Genomic DNA, 27674 nt, shown 5'->3' on the forward strand with positions numbered 1-27674 from the left:
CCCAGACCTTATTCCCATGGAGGGAGGAGCACTGGCGATACTAATGGCGCACCACCATCTGACAGATGGCAACCCGGAAATCATCGAAGGGAATGTAAGAACTAGTGGGCTGAGGTACGAGGACTGCAGATTTGGCAGCAGCATGAACAGCTTCCTTTCCTGTCAGACCGACATGACCAGGAACCCACATAAACATCACAGTGGCTCCATCAAGAATGAGCAAGTGCAAGCTTTCCTGTACCCATTGCACTAAGAGATGGATGGTGTTCAGTGCACAGAGGCTTTGAATGGTGCTGAGAGAGTCTGAGCAGATGACAACTGTAAAGCCCGTTTTGCAAGATGTACTCTGTGGCCTGATATAGGGCACAGAGCTCTGCCATAAAACACGAAAGCCATTGTCGATGTTCCACGAGTAAAGACAATCGAGACATTACTGAAGATGCCACTCAATGAGACAGGTCTATAAAGAACTGCAATAGTGGGCAAAATTGTCAACAAAAAGGGAGCCGAAGACACCTGGCAGGAGACAGGCCATTATAGGGTTAATGGCGATAGCAAAGAAGACGACACTCAGGACAGAACCCTGAGGCACACAGTTTTCCTGGATAAAGGTGTATGACAAGGCAGAACCCACGCCCACCTTGAAAGCTTGGTCTTTTAAAAATTCCTGAAGGAGATGGGGCAGGCGGCCAGAGAAGTTCCACATGTAGAGATTACGGAGGCGGAGGATACCAGTGTTCCAGCAGGTGTCAAAGGCTTTCTTCAAATCTAAAAACACGGCCAGTCTGGGATTTCCGCAAGAACTATTCGTGACGCGGGTGGACAAAGTGACAAGATGGTCAACTGTAGCACAGCGAGATCAAAAACCACACTGTGCAGTGGTTAGTAAATTGTGAGACTCTAGCCACCATACCAGCCGAGCATCAATCATACATTCCATCACCTCGCAAAAACAACTGGTGAGAGAGACGGAGCAGTAGCTAGAAGGAAGGTGTTTCTCCTTACCAGGTTTGGATATGGGCATGACTGGCTTCATGCCAGCACCTGGGAAACTTGCTCTCTGCCAAGATGCGGTTGAACGTATTAAGCAGAACGTGCTTGCCCGCAAGAGAAAGGAACTGCAACATCTGAAGGTTAACAGCGTCTGGCCCTGGTGCGGAAGATCTGGATGAAGTGAGAGCATAATCTAACTCCCACATTATAAAGGTGGCATTGTACCATTCATGATTCTGAGAAGAGACGAGTATCACCCGACCCTCCATTGGAAATGAGTGGAGGAGGAAGGCAGGGTGATAGTGGGAGGAGCTCGAAATTTCCGCAAAATGGTGCCCCGAGGTGTTGGAGACAGCAATAGGGTCCATGATATCTGCTACTGTCAGACCGAACACTGGGGGAATGGATCTTGGTCCCAGAGAGCCGTCAGTGGTTGGCCCATGCAACAGAAGAGGGAGTGGAACTGTTAAAAGAACTAATGAATGAAATTCAGCTAGCTTTTTTGCTAACCTGAAGAACGTGACGAGACTGTGCAAGTGCCTGTTTATAATAAATGCAGTTTGCCATCATAGGATGATGGTTAAAAATGTGGAGAGCATGTCCCCAAATGTGAACTATGTTACAGCACGCCTCAGTCCACCAACGAACCAGGACATGGTATGGTAAAGAGGAAGTGTGGGGAATAGAACATTCTGCAGCGGTATGGATAATGTTTGTAAGATACTCTACCTGGTCATCAGAACTGGGGAAACCTTGTTCGTCAAAGGTCGCCAGGGAGCAACAAAGCCTCATGTCAGCCTTAGTAAGCTGCAATTTGTGTGTACATGGAGGTGGGGTAGAAGTCAACAAATGGATAGCAAACTGGAAACGGTCACTCTAGTAGGTGACACAGTGGACTATTCAAGACGATGGGCGAGATGGGCAGTGCAGAAGGATAGGTCCAAATGGGAATAGGTGTGCAAGGAGACAAAGGAATGCGGGTGCTCCTGTGTTAACGCAGAAAAGGTTAAGTTGATCAAGAAGGGCACCTCTCTGACAGGTTCTGGGAGAACCCCAAATAGAATGGTGGGCAGCAAAAATGGATGAGGTAGCTGCCCAATAAGCTGGACCCTGGTGACACTGAATGACGGAGGGATGTAAATGGTACAAAGGGAAAAGGTCAAGTGGGGGAAAGAAAAGGCAACCTGCAACAGCTCGAGAAGACGAGTCAGGGAAATGGGTGACTATGAATGTCATCCCATACGAGCAGCAACACTCCCCCATGAAATGGAATGTTCACCTCTGGCGGAAGGTCAAAATAGACCAAGAGGAAATGTGAAAGCTCAAAGCGGTCATTAAGACGCAATTTTGTTTCCTGAAGGCAGAGTACAAGTGGACACTGCAGTTCTAAAAGCAGCCGTAAATCCTCTTTGCTGGATCAAGGACCATGAATGTTCCGTTGGAAGAGTGTCATGACGAAGTGGTGTAACATCGGCAGCTGCCGAGTGCCAGCCTGTGAAGACTCGCTGCTGCAGGGTACCGGTCAACAGAAGCATAGGCTTTCTTCTGCTGCTGGTCTGTGGAGTCCAAAACTCCAAAAAGGTTGGCAGTGCACACTGGCAACATGGAGGCCAACCAGGCGAAGGTATCACATGGCAAAACTGTCGAAGAGGATCTTCGAGTCGGCAAAGGAGAAGACTGTTTGCCTTTGTTTGACTTCTTCGAGCCTTTCCGCTTAGCAGAGGACTTCTTGGGTGTTGGTTGGCTGGAGGGTCACAGGAAGTCATCACGGGAACATTCCTTCCGTCCTTTCCAGCCTGTCAGTTGTGTAGCTGGTGACTTCCTGTGAGGTGAAAGTTTGCAAGCTTGTTGCACAGCTGGACAAGGGGACTGAAGCTACGATGACACTGGGAGATTTCACAACCTCAGAGCTGAGGTAGAGGTTGCATGTCTGTGTGGCTATGTCCTTCATGGAGCAAGATGTAGCAAGAACAGTACTGTGTCAGACAGTAGAACACAAGGTTTGCAACTAGCCAACACCTTATGAGCAATGGGGTAAGGAACTTTTTCCTCTACCCGGATCTCCTGGACCGCCCACTCATCAAGGTACACAGGACAATCTCGACAGGGAGCAACATAGTCGCCCCGTGTGCATCCATACCACAGGTTACACGTTTGGCCCGGTGTCGACAAGACATTCGAGTGTGGTTGAAATGATGATGATACTGATAGCAGCGCATCAGGTTCGGTTGGACTGAGAACCTCACAGCCTGCTTTGATCTTGGAAGGAAGCACCACTATCAAAGGAGAGGAAAACAGTGTGTGTTGGCATTTCATCACCCAATGGACATCCTGATCAGAAAGGTATGTATGGATTTTGGCCTCGTGCAGACCATCGAGCAGCCTAGCGCAAACAACACCACAGGAAGAATTCCGTGTTTGATGGGCCTCCACATGAACAGTATAGTTGTGGAGAAGTGAAGCAGCAAGCAGTTGTGCTTGAGAACCAGAAGTAGTCTCCAAAAGCGAAGTGTCATTCTGTAAACAAGAGCAGGATTTCACAGGTCCAGCTGCTGCATCAACACATAAACACCTTTCTGAATAATGAATGGATTTACCATTGTGAAGGACTGACCGTCTTCAGTACATGAAACCATGAGGAACCATGGTGCCGCTAGGAGGGTCTTTGAATCGTTTATATTGAGTAGACACTAATTCTGAAGACGACTGGCTCACTGTGACAAAATCCCCATGATTGCCAACGTCTCTGATGGCATGCTCCCTCAAACTGGGGTCTCCCTTCACAAGGGGGTGTACCCGCCTCAGGTAACTGTTCACACCTCAGGTCACACCTCCCTTGCACCTGACAGAGGGATCAATTGGCAATTTGGGAAGGTAGCAGCTCAGGCAATCACCCCTTTCTGGGCCTGGCCTGTACCATGGGGTATGCGTGAACTCTACTGTCGACCCGGGACTGGGAATTACATGTTACCCAGTCACCTGTTATGCGTCAGATGCATGAGGCTGCCTTCAGTGCGCAGGAAGGAAGAAGAAAAAGAGGAGCCTCCAACACTGATGTGGAGGAAGGATAGGAGAAGGTGAATGAGGAAACGAAAATGGAATGAAAAACAGTGGTGAGACTGTTCTTACGTCAGCTATGGACAGCTCAGAACATTCCCAGAAACACCCCAGTCACGTCCCCCAAGGGAGGGGAAAAAGAACAGCAAGATGACAGACGCAGCACGTAAAGGAAAAGATGCTGCGAAGGCTGGGGCCCCATGATAGATTTCTCCCCCTTGTGAGCGAAGTACTAACAACATATTTTGTAATGAACTGTTTTTAAATTGAGAAAGCAAGGCCAATGGTTAGTGTGTTCCATTAAGACCACTGTTATTTTATTTCAATAAAATGAAACATTTCTGACAAAAATATGCATTTCCTTGGAAGTGCAAGACAGATTTAAAATACCTTCACTGATTTCAGAAATAACCTCAGAAAAAAGTAGGCCTCTTCAAAAGCATGTATAAGGGAGGGAAGAGTTGTGTAAGCCAACACTAAGGGTGACCACTAATAAAACAATGGTTCTACTATGTTCATTGTCAGTTATTAGTCACTGTGTGTATTATTTTACAGGTATTGCGTAATTTTTCTTTCGAGAAATGTACGAGCACAAAGCGTACAAATTGCCAGCGACTGCCACAAATTTCTTTTTATTTTCTTCCATACTTCCTAATATATAAATTATTATAAAGTGCTAAAATGTACTAGAATAAATAAAATGTCTTAAACACAGCACTGTACAATGTCGCAATTCCATCGCCTCTGGACTGCCAAGAAGCACCACAGTCCTGGGTCCTTGGATAAACCATGAAAATTTGTCACATTATGCCACACACAAACAGACCCAGGCTGCTTCGATGGGCAGGGCTTACAAATTAATGGGAAATGATGGGCTTCAGATCAGCAGGCCCTATCTGTTAGAGATACCCCCAGAAATGGTCTGCGTTTTTTGCCTGTGGTGTAAGTCGAATTGTGTGGCAAGCTATTCACGTGTTACAGACACTTGTTGATGAAGTGAGACCAATGAGATTTTTCCAGTTTTTTTCCCTTCAAATTTCCCTGACACATTTGAAATTCTCTGATATTCCCCGATTTCCAGAACTTGTGGCAAACCTGGTTTCAATAACACAAACACTCCTGCTACTTAACAGCACTTTTTATTTTCAACATTGGCAAATGTTAATCCTTCGTGATGGCAGTTCTGTGGGTTCAACTGTAGGGAGCCAAGGGAACAATGTAGTCTCTCTCAGTTTGCTTATACTGCCAGCTCTATAAGAACTGTAAATTGTAGCAACTGATATTGCATGCAAATACAGCCTTGACTGGTCGAGGAACATGGATCTACGAGTTCACATTTCACAACAGGTTACCACAGACAATACGACACTAATGTTAACGGTAATCCATGAAGTAGAAATCACAAACAACTGTGCAACAGGAAGAAAATTTGGTGTCATGGAACAAAGACTAAATTAAAGGCAGGCAATAATACACATCAAGCTTTCAGGGGACCGAAGCAGGAACGTTTCACAAATCTGAGCAGCTCCTTGTTCAGTATGTGCAAGAGAAATCCAATGAAGACTTACCAATTATTTGAGAAATTACATGAAAGCTAGAGAAAGGCACCATAGAATTCAAAATCAGTGTGGGCTGGTGTGTTGTGGTGGTGGTGGTGGTGGTGATGACGACGGTGGAGCTTATGTTACGATGCAGAACAACACTAGCTCCTTGACTTCACGTGGAGTGTGATAAAACTACCACCACCATATCACTGTCTCATAACCAATCTAAGGAAGTAGAACAACCATCTGCTACACCCTATACCTGTTTACTCCAATCCCCAGCCAAACGTTACTGTCGAAGTGCAGGGCATTAAAATTGTTCCTGTAAGATGTTCTTGCAATGAAAAGGCCCCACCCCGAAGTATGTGCACCCTTGGGTACAGGGCAGAGGGCACCATTTACCACTACTTGTCATTTCTTTGCCTGGTCTACTTGCCAACAAAGCAAGGAAAAGAACAACTGTCTACAAACCACCATATGAGCCCTAATTTCTCCCCCCTTATCTTCATGATCCTTACATGAAATGTCCATCGACGGTAGCAGTCATCTCCGGTCGGCCTCAAAAGCTGGGTATGTAAATATATGCAATAGTGACTCACAAAACGACCATCATCTTCCTTCCAGAGATTCCCATTTCAGTTCACAAAGCATTTCTGTAATACTTTGACACCAATTGAACCTACCAGTAACAAATCCAACAGCACACCTCCAAATTGCTTCAATGTCTTCCTTTCATCCAACATGGTGAGGATCTCCAGCACTCTAGCAGTACTCAAGAATGGGTTTCCCTACCATCCTATACGCTGTCTCCTTTATAGATGACCTACACTTCCCCAAAATCACCCCATAAAATGAAGTCTAGCATTCGCCTTCCCTACTACCAACCTGACTGACTCATTCCACTTCACACTGCTTGGCAACCTTAATGCCTAGATTTTTATTCAATAAGACTGTGACGAGCAGCAGATTACTAGTGCCGTATGTTTAGGCTGAGACATATCACTGCAACAGTTTGTAATCTTGACTAATCAGAGTATGTTGAACGTATAATTCTCTCACAGTCACCTAAAAATATTTAAAATATACACATACATACAGGCATCTCTCACGCCAATGAACACAGTAACATCACTACATAACTGCAATCACAAAATCATTACAAAATGCAGTAGATGTCTTGCTGACTGCGACAGTTCATGCAAGGGTAGGTTTGTTAATGGTGGGTATCGTGCAAGAAGATACCGTGTCAGTGCCATGGTCATCACAATAATTGAGTCCGGTGTGGCAGACGCAGTGCATTGACTTACGCCCTCTGCTGTACCGTATCATCAGTGACTTTGCACAGCTTCATCAGGCTGGTGCTGAACGGCAGCAGCTCACTCTTGGTTGGCGTCCCCTGCTACTGCATAGCGCAGTTCTGTCGCAGCTGCTCCTTGAGCAGTTCTGCTTGCTCGGCATACTGTGCCGCAGTATCATCTGAGAGCTGCAGGCCATTCTCTCGCGCATGACAGCATAATATGCATTGAGCTACATAGTAAGTATTCTACTGGAAAACATCATTCTATTCTCAGACAAATTTTTGGAGTGTTATCACTAGTACTCTCAAACTTCATACCATTCATAATGCTTCTTGAGCAATATCCGTAAGTATTTTAGGTCATCAACTTTCCACGTAAGACCATTCAACCTATTGCAGATTTCAGCAGGACCAAAGTTCATTTCACATCAACAGTTTCTCTTTCATTAATTTCTTTGACTGCTTCAACTTACCTGAAACTTATCTCTTCCATATAACATGACGGCAACAGTACAAGTTAACTTAAAACTGAACTGACCCCAAATGTTTTGAGAGGAAAGAAGTTTCTTTTACTAATTCTATGGCCTAAGTAACTTTTACATACACTCACTGCACACACAACTAGCAGGCTCAAAATATTTAAGTCCAATTTTCTTTTGATCATCAATTTTCACATGTAAACCCTGTGTGAATTTTAATTCCAAACACTTAACCAGCACAACAGTTGAAATGTAATGATTACATTGGATTCCTAACACACTGAACCTTACAGATACAGTGAAATCATAGAAAAACTGAACATTTTGTGATAAGAACATTTGCCGAGAAGACCAAGATACAAACAAAATGTTATAAAAGTATTTAATGGAATATATTCTCACCTTTTTCCTCATGATATTGATTCCAGAGATCAATAAGCCTCTGTGGATATTTTCCTTGAACACACACACAACGAGCAACCTCAACAAAGCAGCTAGTTTTGAACTGTGCATCATGACGTAAATTACTCAATTCCCTATATGAATAAGAAAACATTTTAAGAATAGGAGGACACTCATGTATCATAATACCATGACAATTGTTTACTTACATAGCAATAACTAATTCTGAAAGGACTTCTTCATACTTTTTTTGTTTCTCCCCATTCACCAAGATATGACCTTCAATGGGGATAATCTTAAGCACCCTGTCAGAGGTACAATTATACTGACAGAAAAACACTTCTCCATATAAGCCTTCACCTATCTTCTTACAATTGTCAAAAAACCTGAAGAAAAAAAGCACCATTTGATTTCACAAAATAATGAAAAATCACTTACCAATACATCGGGGAGGGAGACTGATTTCTAACACAGCAATTAACTAAAATGTGAACACGAAGTAATGAGGTATCTACTCTAGCCAAGCTTGCTTTCCAACAAAAGAGAAAGGGTGGTAAAATTAAAACTACTCAGTAATTTTAATACTGTTCCTAGTTTGAAGTTGCGGCAAACTAAAAAAAATGCAATAATTACAGTAATCACGCAATAAATATTGAAACTTTAATATTAAACCAGGAAAATTAAAAAAGTTGCAACAGCCATAACTTGTGAATGAAGTTAACAGTTCACAGAGCTTAATGTTACTTCTGAACTCATGTGGCACACACCACCAGTTCAGAGTACAGAATAGTATACTGGACCAGCCGTAAGCAACATTTCAGCACATATTAGCGATTGTATCTTGTGTATTTTCGTATTTGTATTTAGCCTCATCAGCAAACAGTAGAAATTGAAACCTCAGATTAAAAATCGTGCAGAAACATGCCTCTCTAGATCTGTAACTTCAGAAACAGAAGTAATGTAACTTACAACTTTTTTTAAACCTCTGAATTTTCCACATTGCAATATGAAATAAAGGCTTTAAGGTAGATGTTCATTTTGACCAGTAGTTTATCATCCCAAAAAAGCAGCAGCATAGTGAAGTGCAATTCATTAAAGTTTAAACACATGATTTAAAACTGCCACACAAAGCAGTTTAAATAGACAACAAACTAATTTCAGTACATGTCTGAATATCCAACTTACAAACAAATTAAGTATTATTTTGGCAACTTCTACTTTTGGCATAGTCCATAACAATTCATACAGACTAGGAAAAAATCTTACCTTGATAGTCTCCAATGTTACTGAATTTAGCATATGTTAAAATGAAGGACTAAGTAAGGAACATGTATTTTTTTGTTTTCTCCACAAAATTTCTCCTCCGAGACACAGCCCTCCAAAGATGACACTGCACATACCAACGCTGTATCCCTAGATATTGCGCTGGTTTTTATTTGAAATATAATTTCTTCATGATTACAAAGAAATCATCCATTTGGACTGACCTATCAAATTAATTTCACTACAACATTCTGAAGTTTTTTTTTATAATTTATGGAATTTTTTTCAAAAATGCCAATACATAAAATTTATATTTTCATCTGTTGATTAGTACCAAATAGTTCCACATTCCCTGAAAAGGAGAGCTTTCACTTTTAGGTTGAACAGGTTTTATAAACAATTGAAATTTTTACCATACATAAAACCTGTTGTATGAACACAACAGGCTCATAAAAATTAAAAAAACTAGCCTTATTTAACGTAATTTTAGTTTTGAAAGATGAGTAAGAGACTCATTTTTCAAGCATTTTAAATGGTTTCAAAATGTATCTGAAAGATCCAAAGACTTACATAAAGTTCACTACAATTTCGTTTAACTCTTAACTGGTGCCTATAATCTCTGCAATCCACCATTCACAGTCATATACACACGCCACAAACATCCCCCTCTCAGGTTGTAAATCTGAATATCATCCTGTTGCTTCTGAGGTATTGGCCGAACAAACAAAATTTCTTCTTTCTTGCTCTTTAAAGTGCGTGCAATGTGTGTTCACCCATCACTGAGTCCAAAAATGTGTCTTCTGAATTCCTTTCACAGGAATAGTTTGTTTGGACCATTCTTTTTTTCTGCTCATGGAATTCCTCTTTGGACAATAGAGCGAGGGCTGTGGATGTGTAAGATTTCACGGCTCTCGTAAAATCCTCAGCATTCTGAATCACAGCTGCATTTGTTCTGGAAAATTGAGTTGTGTAGCATGGTGCTTCAGCAGGCTGCCTACACAATCACAAGGCCCCTTGCCGTGACCAGTAGCACTGTATACGCAGTCAGTTGGCACAAGCAACTTCCCCAATTCAAACAGCTGGTAACGATTTTTAAACTGACTAGGAGCACCATCAGAAATAATGATGATCTTCTCTGCACCTGTTTGCAGAGGAAGAATTTTGCACATTGCTAGAAAAGCATGTACTGAGTCACGTCCTGTGTCATCACTTATTACTACAACACTTGTGATCTTGTTTCGAAAAAATGTCATTCTTGTAAAAATTGAAACCCTTGTGCTTCTCGTGGAGGAATTACAGACGAGTTCTCAGCAAAATCACAGTGAAGCACTGAACTTAGTTCTTCAGCTTGTACACACCCTTTCACTTCTGCGATGTGGTGGTGTTGCAATTTCTTCAGATGTTTGTGTGTTACTGCTTTAACTGACCATTTACCAAGTTCATCAATGAAACTGTCAAAGGCAACAGTTTTCTTAATTAGTTCATCTTCCTCCCGTGCCACGTATATAATTTCTGCAGGGTTATCTGCTATGTCTTCCGAGCCAAGTGCCTAAAGACAGTCCTTCCTTTCCAGGGCAGTCACCAGATTCTTGAAACAAACAAGTATCTCGCTTTGCGTCACAGACTACTAACAGCTTCAGACAACCAACCAAAGTGTCACATGTCACGTGCTTCTTTTTCCAAGTTACCACACAAAGTTAAAAATTCGTGTAGTACACACACAGACATCTCTAGGTGGGTGTGGAACTAGTGCATAAAATTTTAGTCTTCCAATAAGTAAAGTTGTATAGTTGCTCTTACAAATTGCAAAAGTTTCTTTAACACTGCAAGTCATGTACCTCTTCACTTTCACAACTTTATGACATTCAACTGTTACAGTTGTAGTGTCTTTTTTTGTTGGCAGTATGGCGATAACAGTCCCATTTATCTTCCACATAAAATGACTGCACTATTTTAACTTTAGTTGCTTCTACAGGATGACCATAATAAAGATCTGATCTTCCAAAGACTCCTCTTACAGACCTCACATTTCCTGATTTGTCTACCATGTACTCTGATACTGATGGAACATGGTTCAAAATTCTTTTTCAAAATGTGTCTGGAATAATAGTTAAAACTTGCACCTTTTCACTGTAGGATGCACAATATTCAACAGCTTAATTGATATTTGTGAAAAATTCCTGCCAAGAGGTGCACGAGTGCTTGTTTTCATTTTCTTCTGAAGATGGAATTTCTACTTTGAAGAATGTAGCCAGTTTTGCTGTAGTGTATTCATCCATAACTTTAGTAATTTCCCTGTGCTTTCTTGATGCACAGATCTTATGACTTTACTTCACTGACCACAGTTTCTTAACAGGACCAACACCTACCTCTGTAGTTGACTGATTCAGGGTATTTAATTCTTCCTCTACTGATGCAAAATCTGCATCATCTACACCATGGGAGACTTCACCTTGTTCAGATACTATCATTGTTATTCTGTAAAACATTTAGGACACAAAAAGGAGTCACTGGAAACACCATTTTGAAAGAGTGTCTTCAAATGAGAAACTGATCACCACCTTGAACAAAATTAGCGTTTTTATTTGTCTTTTATATCACTCTTTTATGGATATGCAAATAGTCAGCACACTTCACTCTCCTGTGGCCCCAATCAGAAGACATTTCGAACAGTCCTTTCCACAAAACACATTGCAACTTTGCCCACTGGCAAACTCCTCACAAAGACGCAGAACTCACTGGATGGTGTCAGATTTCTTAGAAGCCTCTTTACTAAACAAATTAGCAAAATACAATACAGAAACCTGCAATGAACAAACCCAACAAAGAAACTGACAAGAATCTACAACAAAGTAAGAAATATCTGCAACAATGAAAGTGAAAAGAAATAACTAAACAAAGACAGTGAAAAGAAGTAACACAGCAAAGACAATAGAAATAAGCATTCTAATGAAGAAATTGGTAAAAACAACTTCAGGGAAAACACACATTACCCTCAAAAGTTAAAAAATTATTTTTTAAAAAATAAAACCTGCCTGACTTATAAGTGGGTGCTCTCCTTTACAGAGAATATAGTACTACATGGAACTAATCAACAGAAAAAATATCTAACTTTTCTGGATTGGCATTTTTGAAAAAAAATTTTCTGTAAATTACAAAAATATTCAAAAAGCAACAGTAGAAGAACTTTGACAGATCTGTCCGGAGGATACTATTGTAATCATAAAGCAATTATCTTTCAAATAAAAAAACTAACAAAATATCTACAACTGTTACAGTGAAACAGCATACTAACATCTTCAAAATGGTGTTTGCACTTTGAAGGTCTGTATCTCGGGGCATGAATTTTTTTTGAGAAAAGAAAAAAGTATGTGTTTCTTACTTACTCCTGAATTTTAACAAGCTAAATTCAATGACATCCAAGACTATGAAGGTGTGGCATCGATAGGTCACATCAAGCACACATTGGAACATTAACTTCCCTGACACGCCGCCGTGTTTAATTCAGTCTGCCTTTCATGTGTTCATGTGTATCAGTCTTTATGGTAAAATATATGCGTGTATAGAAAACTTGGGAACTGTTTATTACGTATATTAATACCCATATCCAGAATCCCATATTGATGACCCCGGACAAAAAGTTCCAAGCCTAACACGCGGGTTGTATAGAATCAACAGGTTTCACGTACGACGCCATGGCTACATCACCGAACATTCTTTACAAAGATTTGGAGGCCCAGCTCTTACAACCAGGACAACACAACCCTCCGCCGTCAGTTATATCGCAGCTAACGGACAATGATCTCCGATCTTAGACGAGGATAACGTCTACTTCAGCAACTCCACAACGACCGAGTGTTACGCAGTTATATCAAATAATGGACTCAGGTTTCGATTCACCGGATTACACACAACCACAAGTGAAAAGTGAAGTGGATGATCTACTAAATAGTGCGACAATCGATCACCCGTATGAAGTTCAAAGGGACCGAAATTCGCACACATGCTTTGATCCTCTACGTGCCACGACGTCTGTTACAGTAGTGCATGTGTAACGCCGCCATTTGTGCAAAATGCACACGCAGTCAACTATTACCAAGCTACGCCAGCCTCACCTTCCTCACAAATCAGTAACAGACATTTATATGCCCCCAGTTCGCCAGAACAAACCACCCGATCGGCGGCCCAGTTTCGCGACCACGTGGGTACGACTGCACTCAACATAGCTTCTTCGCCCAGCAACCTTGTACAATGACAGTACGACCGCCGGCAGGTTTCACCAGTGTTTTATAGTCCTACCACTAAGGATGCGTGGCCAGTGTGCGTGGCAAACTCTCATTATTAGCACTTTAAGCTTGTGTCTGTATGTGTGGATGGATATGTGCGTGAGTGCGAGTGTATACCTGTCCTTTTTTCCCCCTAAGGTAAGTCTTTCCGCTCCCGGGATTGGAATGACTCCTTACCCTCTCCCTTAAAACCCACTTCCTTTCGTCTTCCCCTCTCCTTCCCTCTTTCCTGATGAGGCAACAGTTTGTTGCGAAAGCTTGAATTTTGTGTGTATGTTTGTGTTTGTTTGTGTGTCTATCGACCTGCCAGCGCTTTCGTTCGGTAAGTCACCTCATCTTTGTTTTTATATACAAACACTTAAATGTTATTACAGATAATCAAATTCACATTCACAAAAATTCTGAGTAGTAAGAGATTGACACAGTAAAACTTACCCAGAACGGAAGCACATAGGACTAAAATAATTTTCAAAATCGTGCTAGTATCTGCATCAAAACTCACTAGGCTATATAAAACTTGTCAGTTATCATGCACAAAGATTTACATTTGTAATTATGTAGTATTTATGTTCCTTCACTCCTGGACAGTAGTTATTCATTTACTGGATGTTGTACAATAAAACACTAGGCTATTATACTAATTAATAAATAATATGGTATTTCTGTATCATTACTCTATGTTTAAATTTGTTTACTGTTGTAAGTACATATATATTATTTCCATGTTTATTTACTTTACAGTTCACTTTTTTTTGCCACATATAAAGTGAGGAAACTTGTTTCAATTTCCCATTAAGAACTGTTTTTTCTAGACTTTTGTATTAAATGATAGTTGAAACAGTTTGGGAGAATTTGTGTATGCTGTGAATTTCATAAAACTGTGTGCAACAGCTTCTTCAGACAATTTTTCTAGGGCTCTCTTCTTCTTCTTCTTCTTCTTCTTCTGTTTCTTCCTGATCATCATCTGTGTTGCGGATTTCTATTAAATCTGTTATTGAAGTAAAAGTAGAGTGAGCTGACAGACAGCAATCACTTCAAACATAATTATCCACACATGAAATGCTTTACATTTCAATTAATTCAGCAACTGCTGCTGCATTTTCTTGAGGTTTGATAGTTGGAGGAGTGTGTTGTTTTTGACTTCCAAATGCCACTTTGTTGAAGCACTTTGTAACGGTGTCAGGCTTTATTTCCCTTACTGGCAAACTAATCCCATTTACTGCCTCCAGGACAGAAACCAACCATGCCAGAACAAATGCACTTTCAGCTTCTCCAATATTAAGAATAAGAGACTGCATCAGTGATTACCTATTATGAAATGTGCATGGTCCATGGATTGTGTGAGGCTAGTTCAACCTGGTGGGAAGCAAGGCAGTTTCATGTTCGAAAATTTGACTTTCAGGTGGCAGGTTTTATTGTCTCGGAAAAGGAGAACTTTGCGATTTCCTTTCTTCATTTTGGCACTTGAAGAGCCCAGCCATTCTTCCAAAGACCAGTAACCACCCACTTCTTTTTACTGTTTCATCACGTAACTGAAAGCTTACTGACATCTACATTTTTGAAACAAAGCAGTTTTGTAACCTTTCTTATCACCAGTGGCTTCTCTATTTCACCTAACATGTTTCCACACAGCAGCATAGTGAGTCTTTCCTTGGCTGTTTTTTTACTAGACGACTTTTCACCTCTTGCTAGAGATTTCAGAAGAAATGCACAATAAAACAGTCCTGCTTCATCGACACTGAACATTTCTTTCAGTTCATAATTTGCAATTAGATTACAGTACAATATTGCCTTCCATTCTTTTGTTACACTTCCTCCCACATCTGTAACTTCCACACACACTTCATTCCGCACAGTGTTGTGCCTAGCATTGAAACTGTCCAGCCATCCTGTGAATGCTTTAAACTCAGTATTTTCAAGCTCTTTAGCAACTTTCAGAGCTTCACTCTGCAATGTGGATCCAAAGGTAAGTTTCTTGCCTGTGCACTTATGAACCACTCCCACATTATCTCGTTAATTCCTTCATTTCTTTGGCTTTCTTTTCGTTTGCCCACTTCCTTTCATCCATGTATCCTGCATCTTATCCTTGTTTCTGAAAATATCTAATTTGTATACTGGCGCTCTTTGGAATGCTGAACCTTGCCAGGTGAAACCATTGTTTAACTGAACACCACCCCACCTTTTTCACTGGGTAGATTGCAGCAGAGTGTTTGTAGGTGCACAAAACCGGACCAGTGTGTGCCCACAAGCGTCTAAAATTTAATATTTCAAAACGAGAAAAACAGACAAACGGAGTGCTCCTTCGATGTACCAACACTGAGCATAACCTATTTGTTGTTGCACAGAGCAGCATGGTTTGATGTCTAGATCTGCAGCACAGCACTGCACCAAGCCGGGGATCTTTTCTCGCTTTTGATTCGCTTCACAGCATTGTCAGGGCTGTACTGTTATTGTGTTAATAGTAGCATCCTTGTAGAGTCATGAATAACTAACCTACAGTGTAATAGCGTAAGTTCTTTAAAACATTATGCAATACATTATTAATAATGTTTGAAATTTGCATCACATCCACGTTAAGCATGTTCCACTTTGTACAAAAATTAGCATTTGAAAGTCTACTCAATACATTGGTACCGTAATACTTGTGCAGTTTGAGCAGAGCTTGGAATTACAAACATTCCACTGAGTTCAAATTTCACTGTATAAACAAAAATACACCACACTACCAGTCTTCAAACTTCTTGTCTTTTAATGCTATTGAGTGTCATGCAAAATTCCGATTTTTTTCCTTCGGCGATTACTCGCAAGTAGCGTCCACCAGGGTGAATGGCTGCAGGGCGAGATACCTGGAGATCTCTTCTTGCTAGTTAAGCTCCTCCAATACATACAGGGGATAGGCAAAATAAAGATAACACCTGTTCTTACTTGGGAATAGTTTATTAATAAAGCGTTGGACCCCTATTTGCCTGTAATACAGCTGTGATTCCTCTTGGAAACCTGGCATATAATGATTGTATAGTCTTCAGTGGAATGTTATGCCACCCTTTGATCAGAACCTCTTCTAACTCCTGTGGTTTTTGGGTACAAAACTGCTACGGTCGTTAGTGACCATTCTGTGGCTTAGGGAAGGGGAAAAAACCAAATTGGAAATCAGCAGCAATGGGAGTGAAACTCGAAGTGGAGAAACTAAAAAACAGAAGGAAAGATTATAAATCCACTATAGAAAGGAGGGAGGGGGGTTTGTTTTCCACAAAAAGAGCTTCAAATGACTGGCATCATCTCACTGACAAGCTCGAGTACGCGATCGGCTGAGCGCGATATCTGTTAAAATGGAAGATAGATCAGGCAACAGTTGTAAATGGGCGCGTAGTGGAGTAAAATAGGGGCACTAAAATGAAAGGTATCTCACCTTCCACAGATGAGAGCAGTGGGGACAAAGTGGGGGAGGATCGCCACTTGAAAGATGTCGATGGCTAAAAAGACAGTGCCCTATCCGGAGACTAGTTTAAATTACCTCCTCCCGATGATGAGTGAGAGGCAGAGGTCCGAGCACAGGGAAGAGCTTTCACATCCCGCAATTTATTATTGGGAAGTGTAGACCAATGTACGTGCCATAAAAGAGCAGCACAACGACATAAAACACACTGTAGATAAGCGAAGGGAAACATTCGAACAGCAGGCTGAGGAAGAGAGACTGCAGCCTTGGCCGCTATATCAGCCGCCTCGTTTCCACGGATACCATTGTCCTGGGATCCAGAGGAATTCCACGGAGACGCCCCCCAAGAGGAGCAAGTGGAGGCAGTCCTGAATCCAGTGGACCAGAGGGTGGACAGGGTAAAGAGCTTGAGACTGAGGAGAGAGCTGAGCGAATCTGAGCATATAATATACTGTATCCGCTTATGGCAACAGATGTATTCGACAGCCTGCAGACAGCGTAAAGCTCCGCAGTAAAATCTGAACACTGGTCGGAAGCTGAAATCTATTAGGGGTGTTGCCAACAATATAAGCACTCCCAACACCAAATGAGGTTTTTGAGCCGTCAGTGTAAATAAATGTGGCATCCTTCATTTGTGTGCATAGAGCAGCAAATGCCCGATGATAAATGAGAGAACGGGTACCATCCTTGGGAAGCTGAGAAAGGTCACGAAGCAGGCAGGTCCGGGGGCCGAGCCAAGGCGGTGCTGTACCCCCAGTTGTCAAGAAGGTTTTAAGAAAGTGGAAAGCATGAGAACGTAGTAGTTGACAGAAGCGGATGCCCGGTGGTAGTAGAGATGAAGGGCGGCCTGCATACCCTGAACTCAAGGAGGCGTCGAAAAAAAGGTCATGGGGTTGTAGAAAAATATCCGCTACCAGTCACAATAAAAGGCTGTTTATTCGTCACACCACCGGTTTCGGGCTTGCGCCCATCTTCAGGTGTTTATAAATTCGTTTACATGTTTGTACTGTTGGAGATCACTGTATAAATACAAAAAATTAGTCACCAGCAAATAATTTTTTGTATTTATACAGTGACCTCCAACAGTACAAACATGTAAACGAATGTATAAACACCTGAAGATGGGCACAATCCCGAAACCAGTCGTGTGACGAATAAACAACCTTTTATTGTGACTGGTAGTGGATATTTTTCTACAACCCCATAAAGGGAGTCACGGAGTTCGACAGCATCCACTATGGATAAAATTCATTAAAAGGTCATGGGCTGGATTAGCAGGCATGGAAGACAGGTGGCTAGCATAACGAATCAGAAGGGCAGCTCGCCGATTAGGCAGCAGAGGTTCAGCAGTCTCAGCTTTAAGCTCCAGACGCTAAACACAATCCACGGTGGAGGACAGAGTCGAGGTGCTGAAGAATAGATGGCCAAGCAGAGGAGTAATCTATGCTTCCATAGTCCAATTTCGAGTGCACTAAGGCTTGATACAGGTGGAGAAGGACCACTCGGTCCGCTCCCCAGGAGGTACCAATCAGAACACAGAGGGTATTGACGGATCGCAGACAGCAAGCCAAAAGATAGGAAACGTGGGAGGACAAGCACAGTTTTCTGTCAAACATAAATCCCAAGAATTTAGTGACGTCCGCGAACGGAAGGTCGACAGGGCCTAGATGTAGGGAAGGCAGAAGAAACTCCATACGATGCCAAAAATTGACACCAACGGTCTTACTGAGAGAAAAGTAGAAGCCGGTTTTGATGCTCCAAGAGAGAAGGTGATCGAGACATCCTTGAAGGCGTCGTTCAAGAAGGTTGGTCTGTTGAGAGCTCTAGCAGATTGCAAAATCATCCACAAAGAGGGAGCCCGAGACATCAGGAAGGAGACAATCCATAATTGGATTTATGGCAATGGCAAACAGTACAACACTTAGCACGGAGCCCTGGGGCACCCCATTTTCTTGGGAGAAAGTACGGGAGAGAGTAGTGATCACTAGGACTTTAAATGAGCGTTCTGTCATAAATTCACGAATAAAGAGGGGTAGCCAACCTCGAAAGCCCCAAGAGAACAGTGTGTGGAGGATGCCTGTCCTTGAACAGGTATCGTATTTTCTCTCTAGATCAAAAAACATTGCTACCGTTTGGCGTTTCCTGAGAAAATTGTTCATGATATAAGTGGAGAGAGCAACAAGATGGCAACTGCAGAACGATGCTTCCGGAAACAGCATTGAGCAGATGTTAAAAGGTTTCGGGACTCCAGCCAACAGGCTAAATGGCAATTCACCATACGCTCCAAAACCTTACATATACTACTTGTGAGGGAAATGGAGTGATAGCTAGAGCAGAGATGTTTGTCCTTTCCAGGTTTCGGAACAGGGACGATGACAGCTTCCCGTCATCTTCTGGGAACGGTACTGTCGGTCCAAATTTGATTATAAAGGCAATGGAGGTAACACAGACTATGGTATGATAAATGCAGCAACATTTGGACATGCACACCGTCCGGTCCTGGGGCAGAAGAGCGAGAAGAAGAGAGCGCGTATTGGAGTTCCCGCATGGAGAAAACAGTGTTATAGCTTTCGCTATTTTGAGAGGAGAAAGCAAGAGGTCACACTTCCGCTGCACTTTTCTTCGGGAGAAAGGCTGGCAGGTAATTTGAAGAGCTCGAAATGTCAGCAAAGTACTGACCCAATGAGTTAGAAACTGTGACTGGGTCCACTAAGGTATCATGCACGACAGTGAGCCCAGAGATCGGGGAGAAACTAGGCACGCCAGATAGCCATCGAATTAGACTCCAAACTTCTGAGGAGGGAGTGAAGGTGTTAAAAGAGCTAGCAAAAAAGTCCCAGCTTGCCTTCTTGCTATCGCGGATGACGCGACGGCATCGCGCACGATGGCAACTGCTTATAGCGGATACAGTTGGCCAAAGTAGGATGGTGGCAGAAAACCCGAAGAGCACATCTCCGTTTGCGTATTGTGTCATGGCACACCTCGTTCCACCAAGGAACTGGGGGGCATCGGGGCAAATCGGAGGTGCGAGGTATTGAACGTTCCGTGGCTGTAAGAATAACTTCTGTAACATGAGTGACCTGATCGTCGACACTAGGAAAGTGACGGTCATCGAATGTTGCTAGAGACGAAAAAAGTGTCCAATCAGCTTGGGTAAACTTCCAGTGTCTTGGGCGCATAGACGGCAGTTGTGGCTGCAATCTAAGAACACCTGGAAAATGGTCACTTGAGTGTGTATCAGCAAGAGCGAACCATTCAAAGCGCCGAGCTAGCTGAACAGTACCGACCGAAAGGCCCAAATGAGAGAAATTTGTCATGGAGGCAGACAAAAATGTAGGTTCCCCAGTGTTGAGGCAAACAAGATCCGCTTGGTGGAAGAGGTCAATCAACAGAGAGCCTCGTGGACAAGAATGCCGAGATCCCCAAAGCGGGTGGTGGGCATTGAAATCCCCAACCAGCAAATGGGTGGGGGGGTGGGGGGGGGGGTGAGCTGACCAAGGAGATGAAGATCAGCTCTTGCCATCAGTGTGGACGATGGGATGTATACGGTACAAAGAGAGAAGGTCTATCTAGAAAGGGATAGACGGACAGCAACAGCTTCGAAGGAACTGTTTAAGGGGATTGGGTGATAATGGACAGTATCATGGAGAAGAATCTTGAGTCTCCCGTGTGCTGGAGTGCCATCAACAGAGGGGAGATCAAACCGGACTGACTGGGAAAGAGGGAAAACAAAGCAATTGTGGGGATGCAGCTTTGTTTCCTGAAGACAGAAGATGACCAGGGAGTAGGATCGTAAAAGGATCGACACTTCATCCCGACTGGCTCTAATGCCACGGATATTCCAATGGATAATGGACATAGCGTGGACACAAAAGAGAAAAATCTTACCACGGTTCATCTCAACTCGACGACTGCAGAGAGCTGGCGGCCGACAGCGTGCTCTCAACTCGTCGACTGCAGAGAGCCGGCGGCCGACAGCATGGAACGGCTTTCAGCCAAAGCCAGAACATCGTGATCCATAGGTTGTTCGGGGGCATCTCCTACATGCATATGGAGTATCATCTCAGTTGTGTGACTGGATTTGTGATTTCCTTTCAGAGAGATCACAGTTCGTAGTGATGTGTCATAGGCCCTCTGCTGTTCCTGATTTACATAAATGATCTAGGTGATAATCTGAGCAGCCCCCTTAGATTGTTTGCAGATGACGACGTAATATACCATCAAATAAAATCAGACGATCAATTACAATCACAAAATCATGTAGAGAGAATTTCTGTATGGTGCGAAAAGTGGCAATTGGTACTAAACAAAGAAAAGTGCGAGGTCATCCACATGGATACTGAAAGAAATCCGATAAATTTTGGGTATACGATAAATCACACAAATCTAAGGGCTGTTAATTCTACTAAATACCTGGGAATTACAATTACGAGCAACTTAAATTAGAAAGACCACATGATAATATTGTGGGGAAGGTGAAACAAAGACTGCTTTGTTAGCAGAATACTTAGAAGATGCGACAAACCCAATAAAGAGACACCCAACATTGCACTTGTCCTACCTCTGCTGGAATGTTGCTGCTTAGTGTGGGATCCTTACCAGGTAGGATTGACGGAGGGCATCGAAAAAATGCAAAGAAGGGCAGCTCGTTTCGTGTTACCACGCAATAGGGGTGAGAGTGTCACTGGTATGATACGCAAGTTGGGGTGGCAGTCCCTGAAAAAGGCAGTTTTCTTTGCTGCGAGATATATTTATGAAATATCAATCACCAACTTTCTCTTCCGAATGCGATAATATTTTGTTGACACCCATCTACGTAGAGAGAAATTATCATCATGATAAAATAAGAGAAATCAGAGCTGGAATGGAAGGATTTAGGTGCTCCTTCTTCCTACACGCCATTTGAGAGTGGAGTCTTAGAGATGTTGTATGAAAATGGTTCGATGAGCCCTCTGCCAGACACTAAGTATGAATTGCAGAGTAACCATGTAGATGTAGACCCCCACCCAGTTGCCACTCCCATAATGCACTGAAGCTGTTGATTGCAATGCTGCCAGAGACTGCAGTCAGGTGTGTGAGCTATTATTGTGACAGTATTTTTGATGTGCCCGATCGCGACTCAGTATCTTCACTATTTGGTGAGTAGCAACTTTCCTTTTCATAATACTGCTACAGTGAGACAGAATATTATTATGATTTAGTTGTAATGTAAAGAAATTTTTTCTGATTTTGCTATCAATAATTCAATCGACAATTATACAAAGACAAGAAGCTGAGTTTTTGTATTGTCAAAATTTGCAACTTTCGTTATTAATTATTAGACGTATAAATAATTATTTCCAGAAAACATTATTTAATTTACACCTGGGAAGCAGTTTCAGTTGAGATAGTCATAATAAAATTCATTTTAACTACATCCTGTTCTAGAATTGTCTGAAAGTTTTGTATGCACTACTAACACAAATTTTAGGCACCAAACATGCCACAATAGTTTCAGCTGTTGTCAAGATTGGTCTATGTAACTATCAAGTTCTCTGTGTTGTGATGAAATGTTGCACAAGGAATTTACTTAAAAAAGTGGAGTTTTAGAAAGTGTCAAGAATTTATGAATAAATATTGATGTTGTCAAAATGCAAAACACCTTCCAGTGAGTTACTGAAACAAAAAACTTTGGACCTATTAATTGGAAAGCACAAACAAGAGCCGAAACCTTAGCCAATGAGCCAATCATAGTAAGGTGTAACATTTGTCTGCTAATGTAATGTTTCTGTCCTTATGAAATTGTATAAATTTTGACAACACTATAGCTCGCATCATGTTGGAAGGCGGCCCTATTTTCAGCCTTCCTGCACATCCCGCACTGTTAACTGCTAGTAGCCAATAATATTCAATAATTCTCTTTCCGAGTGGCTAACTGCGAGTTACAAACTAGACTGCGAGAATCTCTCCCATGTGCTGCGCTGTTGCCACATTTTGCGACAATGCCGTTTCATTCACAGAGCAACCGAATTCTAGCATAAATGTGGCTGTGTATCTGTAGACTGTGTGATTTCCAAGTGAAAAATGTAATGTGACGGCAATAAACATGAAGTTCCCCACAAGCAACTTTAATTAAATTGCACTCCTATGGAGTATTTCCTGTCAGACAGATCACTCATAGGTAATAATCAACGGAAAATCATGGAGTAAAACAGAAGTGATATCTGGCTTTTGCTAGGAAGTGTGATAGGCACTTCCATGTTCCTGATCTAATAAACGACTTAGGAGACAACCTGAGCAGCCCTCTTAAACTGTCACAGATGATGCTGTGATTTATTGTCTTATAAAGTCATCAAAGATTAAACAATTCAGAAAATGACATCTGTATAGTGAGAAAAGTGGCAGTTGACTCTAAATAATGAAAGTCTGAAGTAATCTGCATGATTACTAAAAGGAATCTGCTAAATTTGATTTACAGGATAAAACATACGATCCTGAAGGCTGTAAATTCGAGTAAACACTTAGGGATTACAATTACGAATAGATTAAGATGCAACTATCACAACGATAACGTGATGCAGAAAGCAAACCAAAGACTGCGATTTATTGGTAACACTTAGAAAATGCAACAGGTCCTCTAAAGAGACTACTTAGCCTATGCTTTTCAGCCTCCTGGAGTATTGCTGTCAGGTGAGAGATCCACAGCAGATAGAATTGATCGAAAAAGTTCGAAGAAGGGCAGCTCATTTTGTATTTTCGTGAAATAGGGGAGAGACTGCCACGGATATGATACACGAATTGGGGTGGCAATCATCAAATCGATGGCTTTTTTGTTGCGGCAGGATTCTCTCATGAAATTTCAGTCACCAACTTTCTCCTCAGAGTGCGAAAATACTTTGTTGGTGCCAACCTACATAGGGAGGAATGTTAATCATAGTAAAATAAGATAAATTAGAGTTTGCAAGGAAAGATAGAAGCGTTCATGTTTCATGTGCGCTATTCGAGAGGGGAACAGTAGAGAAACAGCTTTAAGATGAATCTATGAAAACACTTCTACTTTTGACATTTTCAACACTCAAGAACGAACTGCAGAAGCATATGTTTGCAAGAGAACTGGACAGAGAATAGTAAACAAAACTGTCGGAGCCGTAAAAAACTCATGAAATTTTGTTTTCATGTCGTCTGAAAATCATAAAAATTGCAAGAAATCTGTAACACAAATAGGTGGTTTTGACAATGATGTTTTAAAGCACTCTGTGTTTGAAATACATATAACAAGGGAATACCCAACATCACAGAAACTTGTTACAATTATGCCTGAGCAAATTGGCTTCAAATTTAGCATTTCATCAATGTAAAGAATTTTAAAATACATTGGTTTCAAACATGTTAAGAAGAGAGCTTTTAATTGAAAGAAGTGACATGGAAGCAGCACGAAGCACTTCATTATAGAGATGCACGCCACAAGAGGAGGAGGTAGTTCTAGAGTGTATTACCTTGATGAAACATGGGTGAATCAGAATCACTCCATGAATACCTGCTGGAAAATGGGTGTTGCTGCTGGCTCTTCTTCTCATTTGGTTCCTGGTGTGTGTGTGTTATATATATATATATATATATATATATATATATATATATATATATATATATATAATGGAAGGAAACATTCCACGTGGGAAAAATTATATATAAAAACAAAGATGAGGTGACTTACCGAACAAAAGCGCTGGCAGGTCGATAGACACACAAACATACACACAAAATTCAAGCTTTCGCAACAAACTGTTGCCTCATCAGTAAAGAGGGAAGGAGAGGGGAAGACGAAAGGAAGTGGGCTTTAAGGGAGAGGGTAAGGAGTCATTCCAATCCCGGGAGCGGAAAGACTTACCTTAGGGGGAAAAAAGGACAGGTATACACTCGCACACACGCACATATCCATCCACACATACAGACACAAGCAGACATCAAGCTTGTGTCTGTATGTGTGGATGGATATGTGCGTGTGTGCGAGTGTATACCTGTCCTTTTTTCCCCCTAAGGTAAGTCTTTCCGCTCCCGGGATTGGAATGACTCCTTACCCTCTCCCTTAAAGCCCACTTCCTTTCGTCTTCCCCTCTCCTTCCCTCTTTCCTGATGAGGCAACAGTTTGTTGCGAAAGCTTGAATTTTGTGTGTATGTTTGTGTGTCTATCGACCTGCCAGCGCTTTTGTTCGGTAAGTCACCTCATCTTTGAAGCGGAAAGACTTACCTTAGGGGGAAAAAAGGACGGGTATACACTCGTGCGCGCGCGCGCGCACACACACACACACACACACACACACACACACACACACACACACACACATCCATCCACACATATACAGACACAAGCAGATCGTTATATATATAAATAACAGACACTGAAAGGCTTAGGCTTGCAGAAATAGGCAGCATCCCCATCATCGTGGGCACACTGTGTGTGTCACGCTGAAAAGTTTCAAAAATATACTTCCACAGGAAGGTGAAGATGGATAAATGTCTTGAATGTATCATAATAAATTTACAATCAGATGGTTCGGATGTGGACTCAGATAGTAGATGGTATTACGATGTAGACTGAAGCAAAGTAATGATCTTTCTTGGTTTTAAAGACGCATGGTTTGAAAACTTTGTCAACGTATCAATTGCATACACTGTACATGAGAACTCCCTAGCTTTTATGGATTACGAATATGTAGCCTGTGAAGTATTCAGACTATAATGTTCAACACTTTGCCCAAGGAAATGTTAAGCTTTTCCCAGCCTACAGTATTACTTGTGAGAATGCGGGTGGATAAATTCATCAAACACCCCAGTATTTTGACACTGGAAACCCCTGCCATTTTCATAGCACAAAATGGAAAATGCCTAAAAATGAAAAAAGGGGGGCAGGTTACCTGTCGAGATATCGGTGGTTTTTGACGTTATCAGTCAGCATTCTGTTGAGATATTCATAGAAGATGGTTAATTGTTAGCTTGTTCAATGGATCATAAATGCATTCTCCCACTGTAATGAACGAGTTAGTCTAAACTCATAATGCCTGTTGACACCGAAGAATGTGATATACTGACAATTTTTATGATAGTCTTTTGCTCTACTGTTTGCGACCAGTGATTCTTTTTTACACATAGTGGTTTACACTGAACAGCAGCGAAACACACCTACATAAGCACATCATACACACTGAAAAAAATTATATGGAGCAGAAGCAGTTGTCAAACAAATATAATGATTTCAGTTTGAGTTTGTAGTTTATTTTGTTACTTATTACATTTTTACTTATAATACAGTCCAAATCGCAATAAATGGCAATTATTTTCAACGAGTCATTAGACAATCGTCGTTTTGAGAAAAATTGGTCGACATCTTCACAAAGCTGTATCAGCTATTCTCACCTTCTGATGTCACACAGACAATTGTTGTGAAGCAGTGGATACAACCACAAGACTCAGAAGTAAGATTTCTCTCATGTAGACGAATGATCGAAATCTGTTTTAAAATGCATTATTCCCTCATAGATTTGAACGTATAATACAATGTACCGAAGGCAAATGAACATCAACACAGTTCAGCAACACAGACTTTGTCTACATATCTCTGCTGCAATGCATGTGCAAACCTCATCCCCCCACACCTTCTTATCGCCCCGCCTCTATGCGTAGAAGTGCCATATTATTTGAAGCAGGCTGTAGACCAGTCAGTTCAATGTAGGATATTGTCTTTCTTTATGTCTACTAACTTTTTGATACTAACAGCTATGTCACACTATAGTGTACACAGGAAAGTTACTGCAAACGTCATTATGCTCACTACTTGCAAAGTGTGTATTGTGCCTTAAATTTTTTTAAGTGTCAAATTAAAATAATGTGGCTCATTTACAATTGCATTAAATGTGGAAGGGTGTCATACCTGGGTGGAAAGGCCTTCTCAAAACTAAGGGGTTCGAGCTGGTTACACCTGCCCAATACCATGTCCCTTGCAGAATCTAGTCCTTGAGCCGCAACTTCAGGAGCCAGTTCGTCTTCGTCTTCCTCTATTATTACGGAGACGGTAAAATCTATTATTTGGGAAGAATGTAAAACACAGACCCACAGATTAATATCACTTTGCACACAAAGTTGTGTACACTTGCTCAAATATCAAAACTGGCACACATACCTGAAAGGGGGACAGATCTTTTATCAGACACTGGCAATGATCCATTTGAATTATTACTTCCTCGTGTCCGCCTTTCTGGAATTACCACATGCGAAAGCCTCCTGCACAGACTGGACCTCCTGCTGTAATTACGATACGACAGTTCTGCATCTTTTCCACAGTACAGACTCTTGCTGTGGGCCAAATTTTGCCCTGCAGAAAGATTGTATGAATGACAGACTGGTCAACTAATACATTAAATACTGCACTCTATTGTTATGCAACTGGTAAATCAGTACACAAAATTGGCCATGACTAATAAGAGTTAAAGTAATTTCTGAAATGGGATTTGCAAAAGTGTCAAGGGTCAACATCAATTAACACTGAGCACAGAATGACCCAAACACAACGACAAATTCAAGAATTTCTGACAAATATAAAACACATGCCAATGTGTGTTGTGTATGCAAGGGGTGTTTGAAAGACACTGCTTACTAACAAGGCCATAAATAAAACTGGTTATACTTCATCATAAAATGTAGGGACATATATAAACTAAAACAAGTCAAGCACTTATAGTAGAGTCGCCAAAAGGACGTCCCCAACAGCCGGCAGCTATGTTGCCAATGCTGCCATTATGCCATGTCTATCGCATGATTATGAATGTAAATTGTAGAGCTGTTGCAATGCCGTACTACTGAAGCACGTAAAACCACTGACAACCTTGGAGTACCAAAACACCCTTTCTCTGTAATTAAAAAGAATTTAACATTTGGAAAATG

The 27674-nt window shown here is 41.6% G+C and overlaps 1 protein-coding gene across 1 annotated transcript in view; it reads right to left on the minus strand.

Annotated features, from left to right (window-relative positions):
- The window catches only part of LOC126480717 (uncharacterized), a 154808-nt gene that overhangs the window by 72393 nt on the left and 54741 nt on the right, over nt 1-27674 (minus strand). Inside the window, exons 6-9 of the mRNA XM_050103972.1 lie at nt 26914-27105; nt 26665-26812; nt 7982-8158; nt 7773-7906 (exon numbers count right to left, since the gene is read on the minus strand). Coding sequence (XP_049959929.1) covers nt 7773-7906; nt 7982-8158; nt 26665-26812; nt 26914-27105 — 651 coding nt within the window. The remainder of the gene's footprint in view (nt 1-7772; nt 7907-7981; nt 8159-26664; nt 26813-26913; nt 27106-27674) is intronic.

This window comes from Schistocerca serialis, chromosome 5 (assembly GCF_023864345.2).
Source record: "Schistocerca serialis cubense isolate TAMUIC-IGC-003099 chromosome 5, iqSchSeri2.2, whole genome shotgun sequence".
Lineage (NCBI taxonomy): Eukaryota > Metazoa > Arthropoda > Insecta > Orthoptera > Acrididae > Schistocerca > Schistocerca serialis.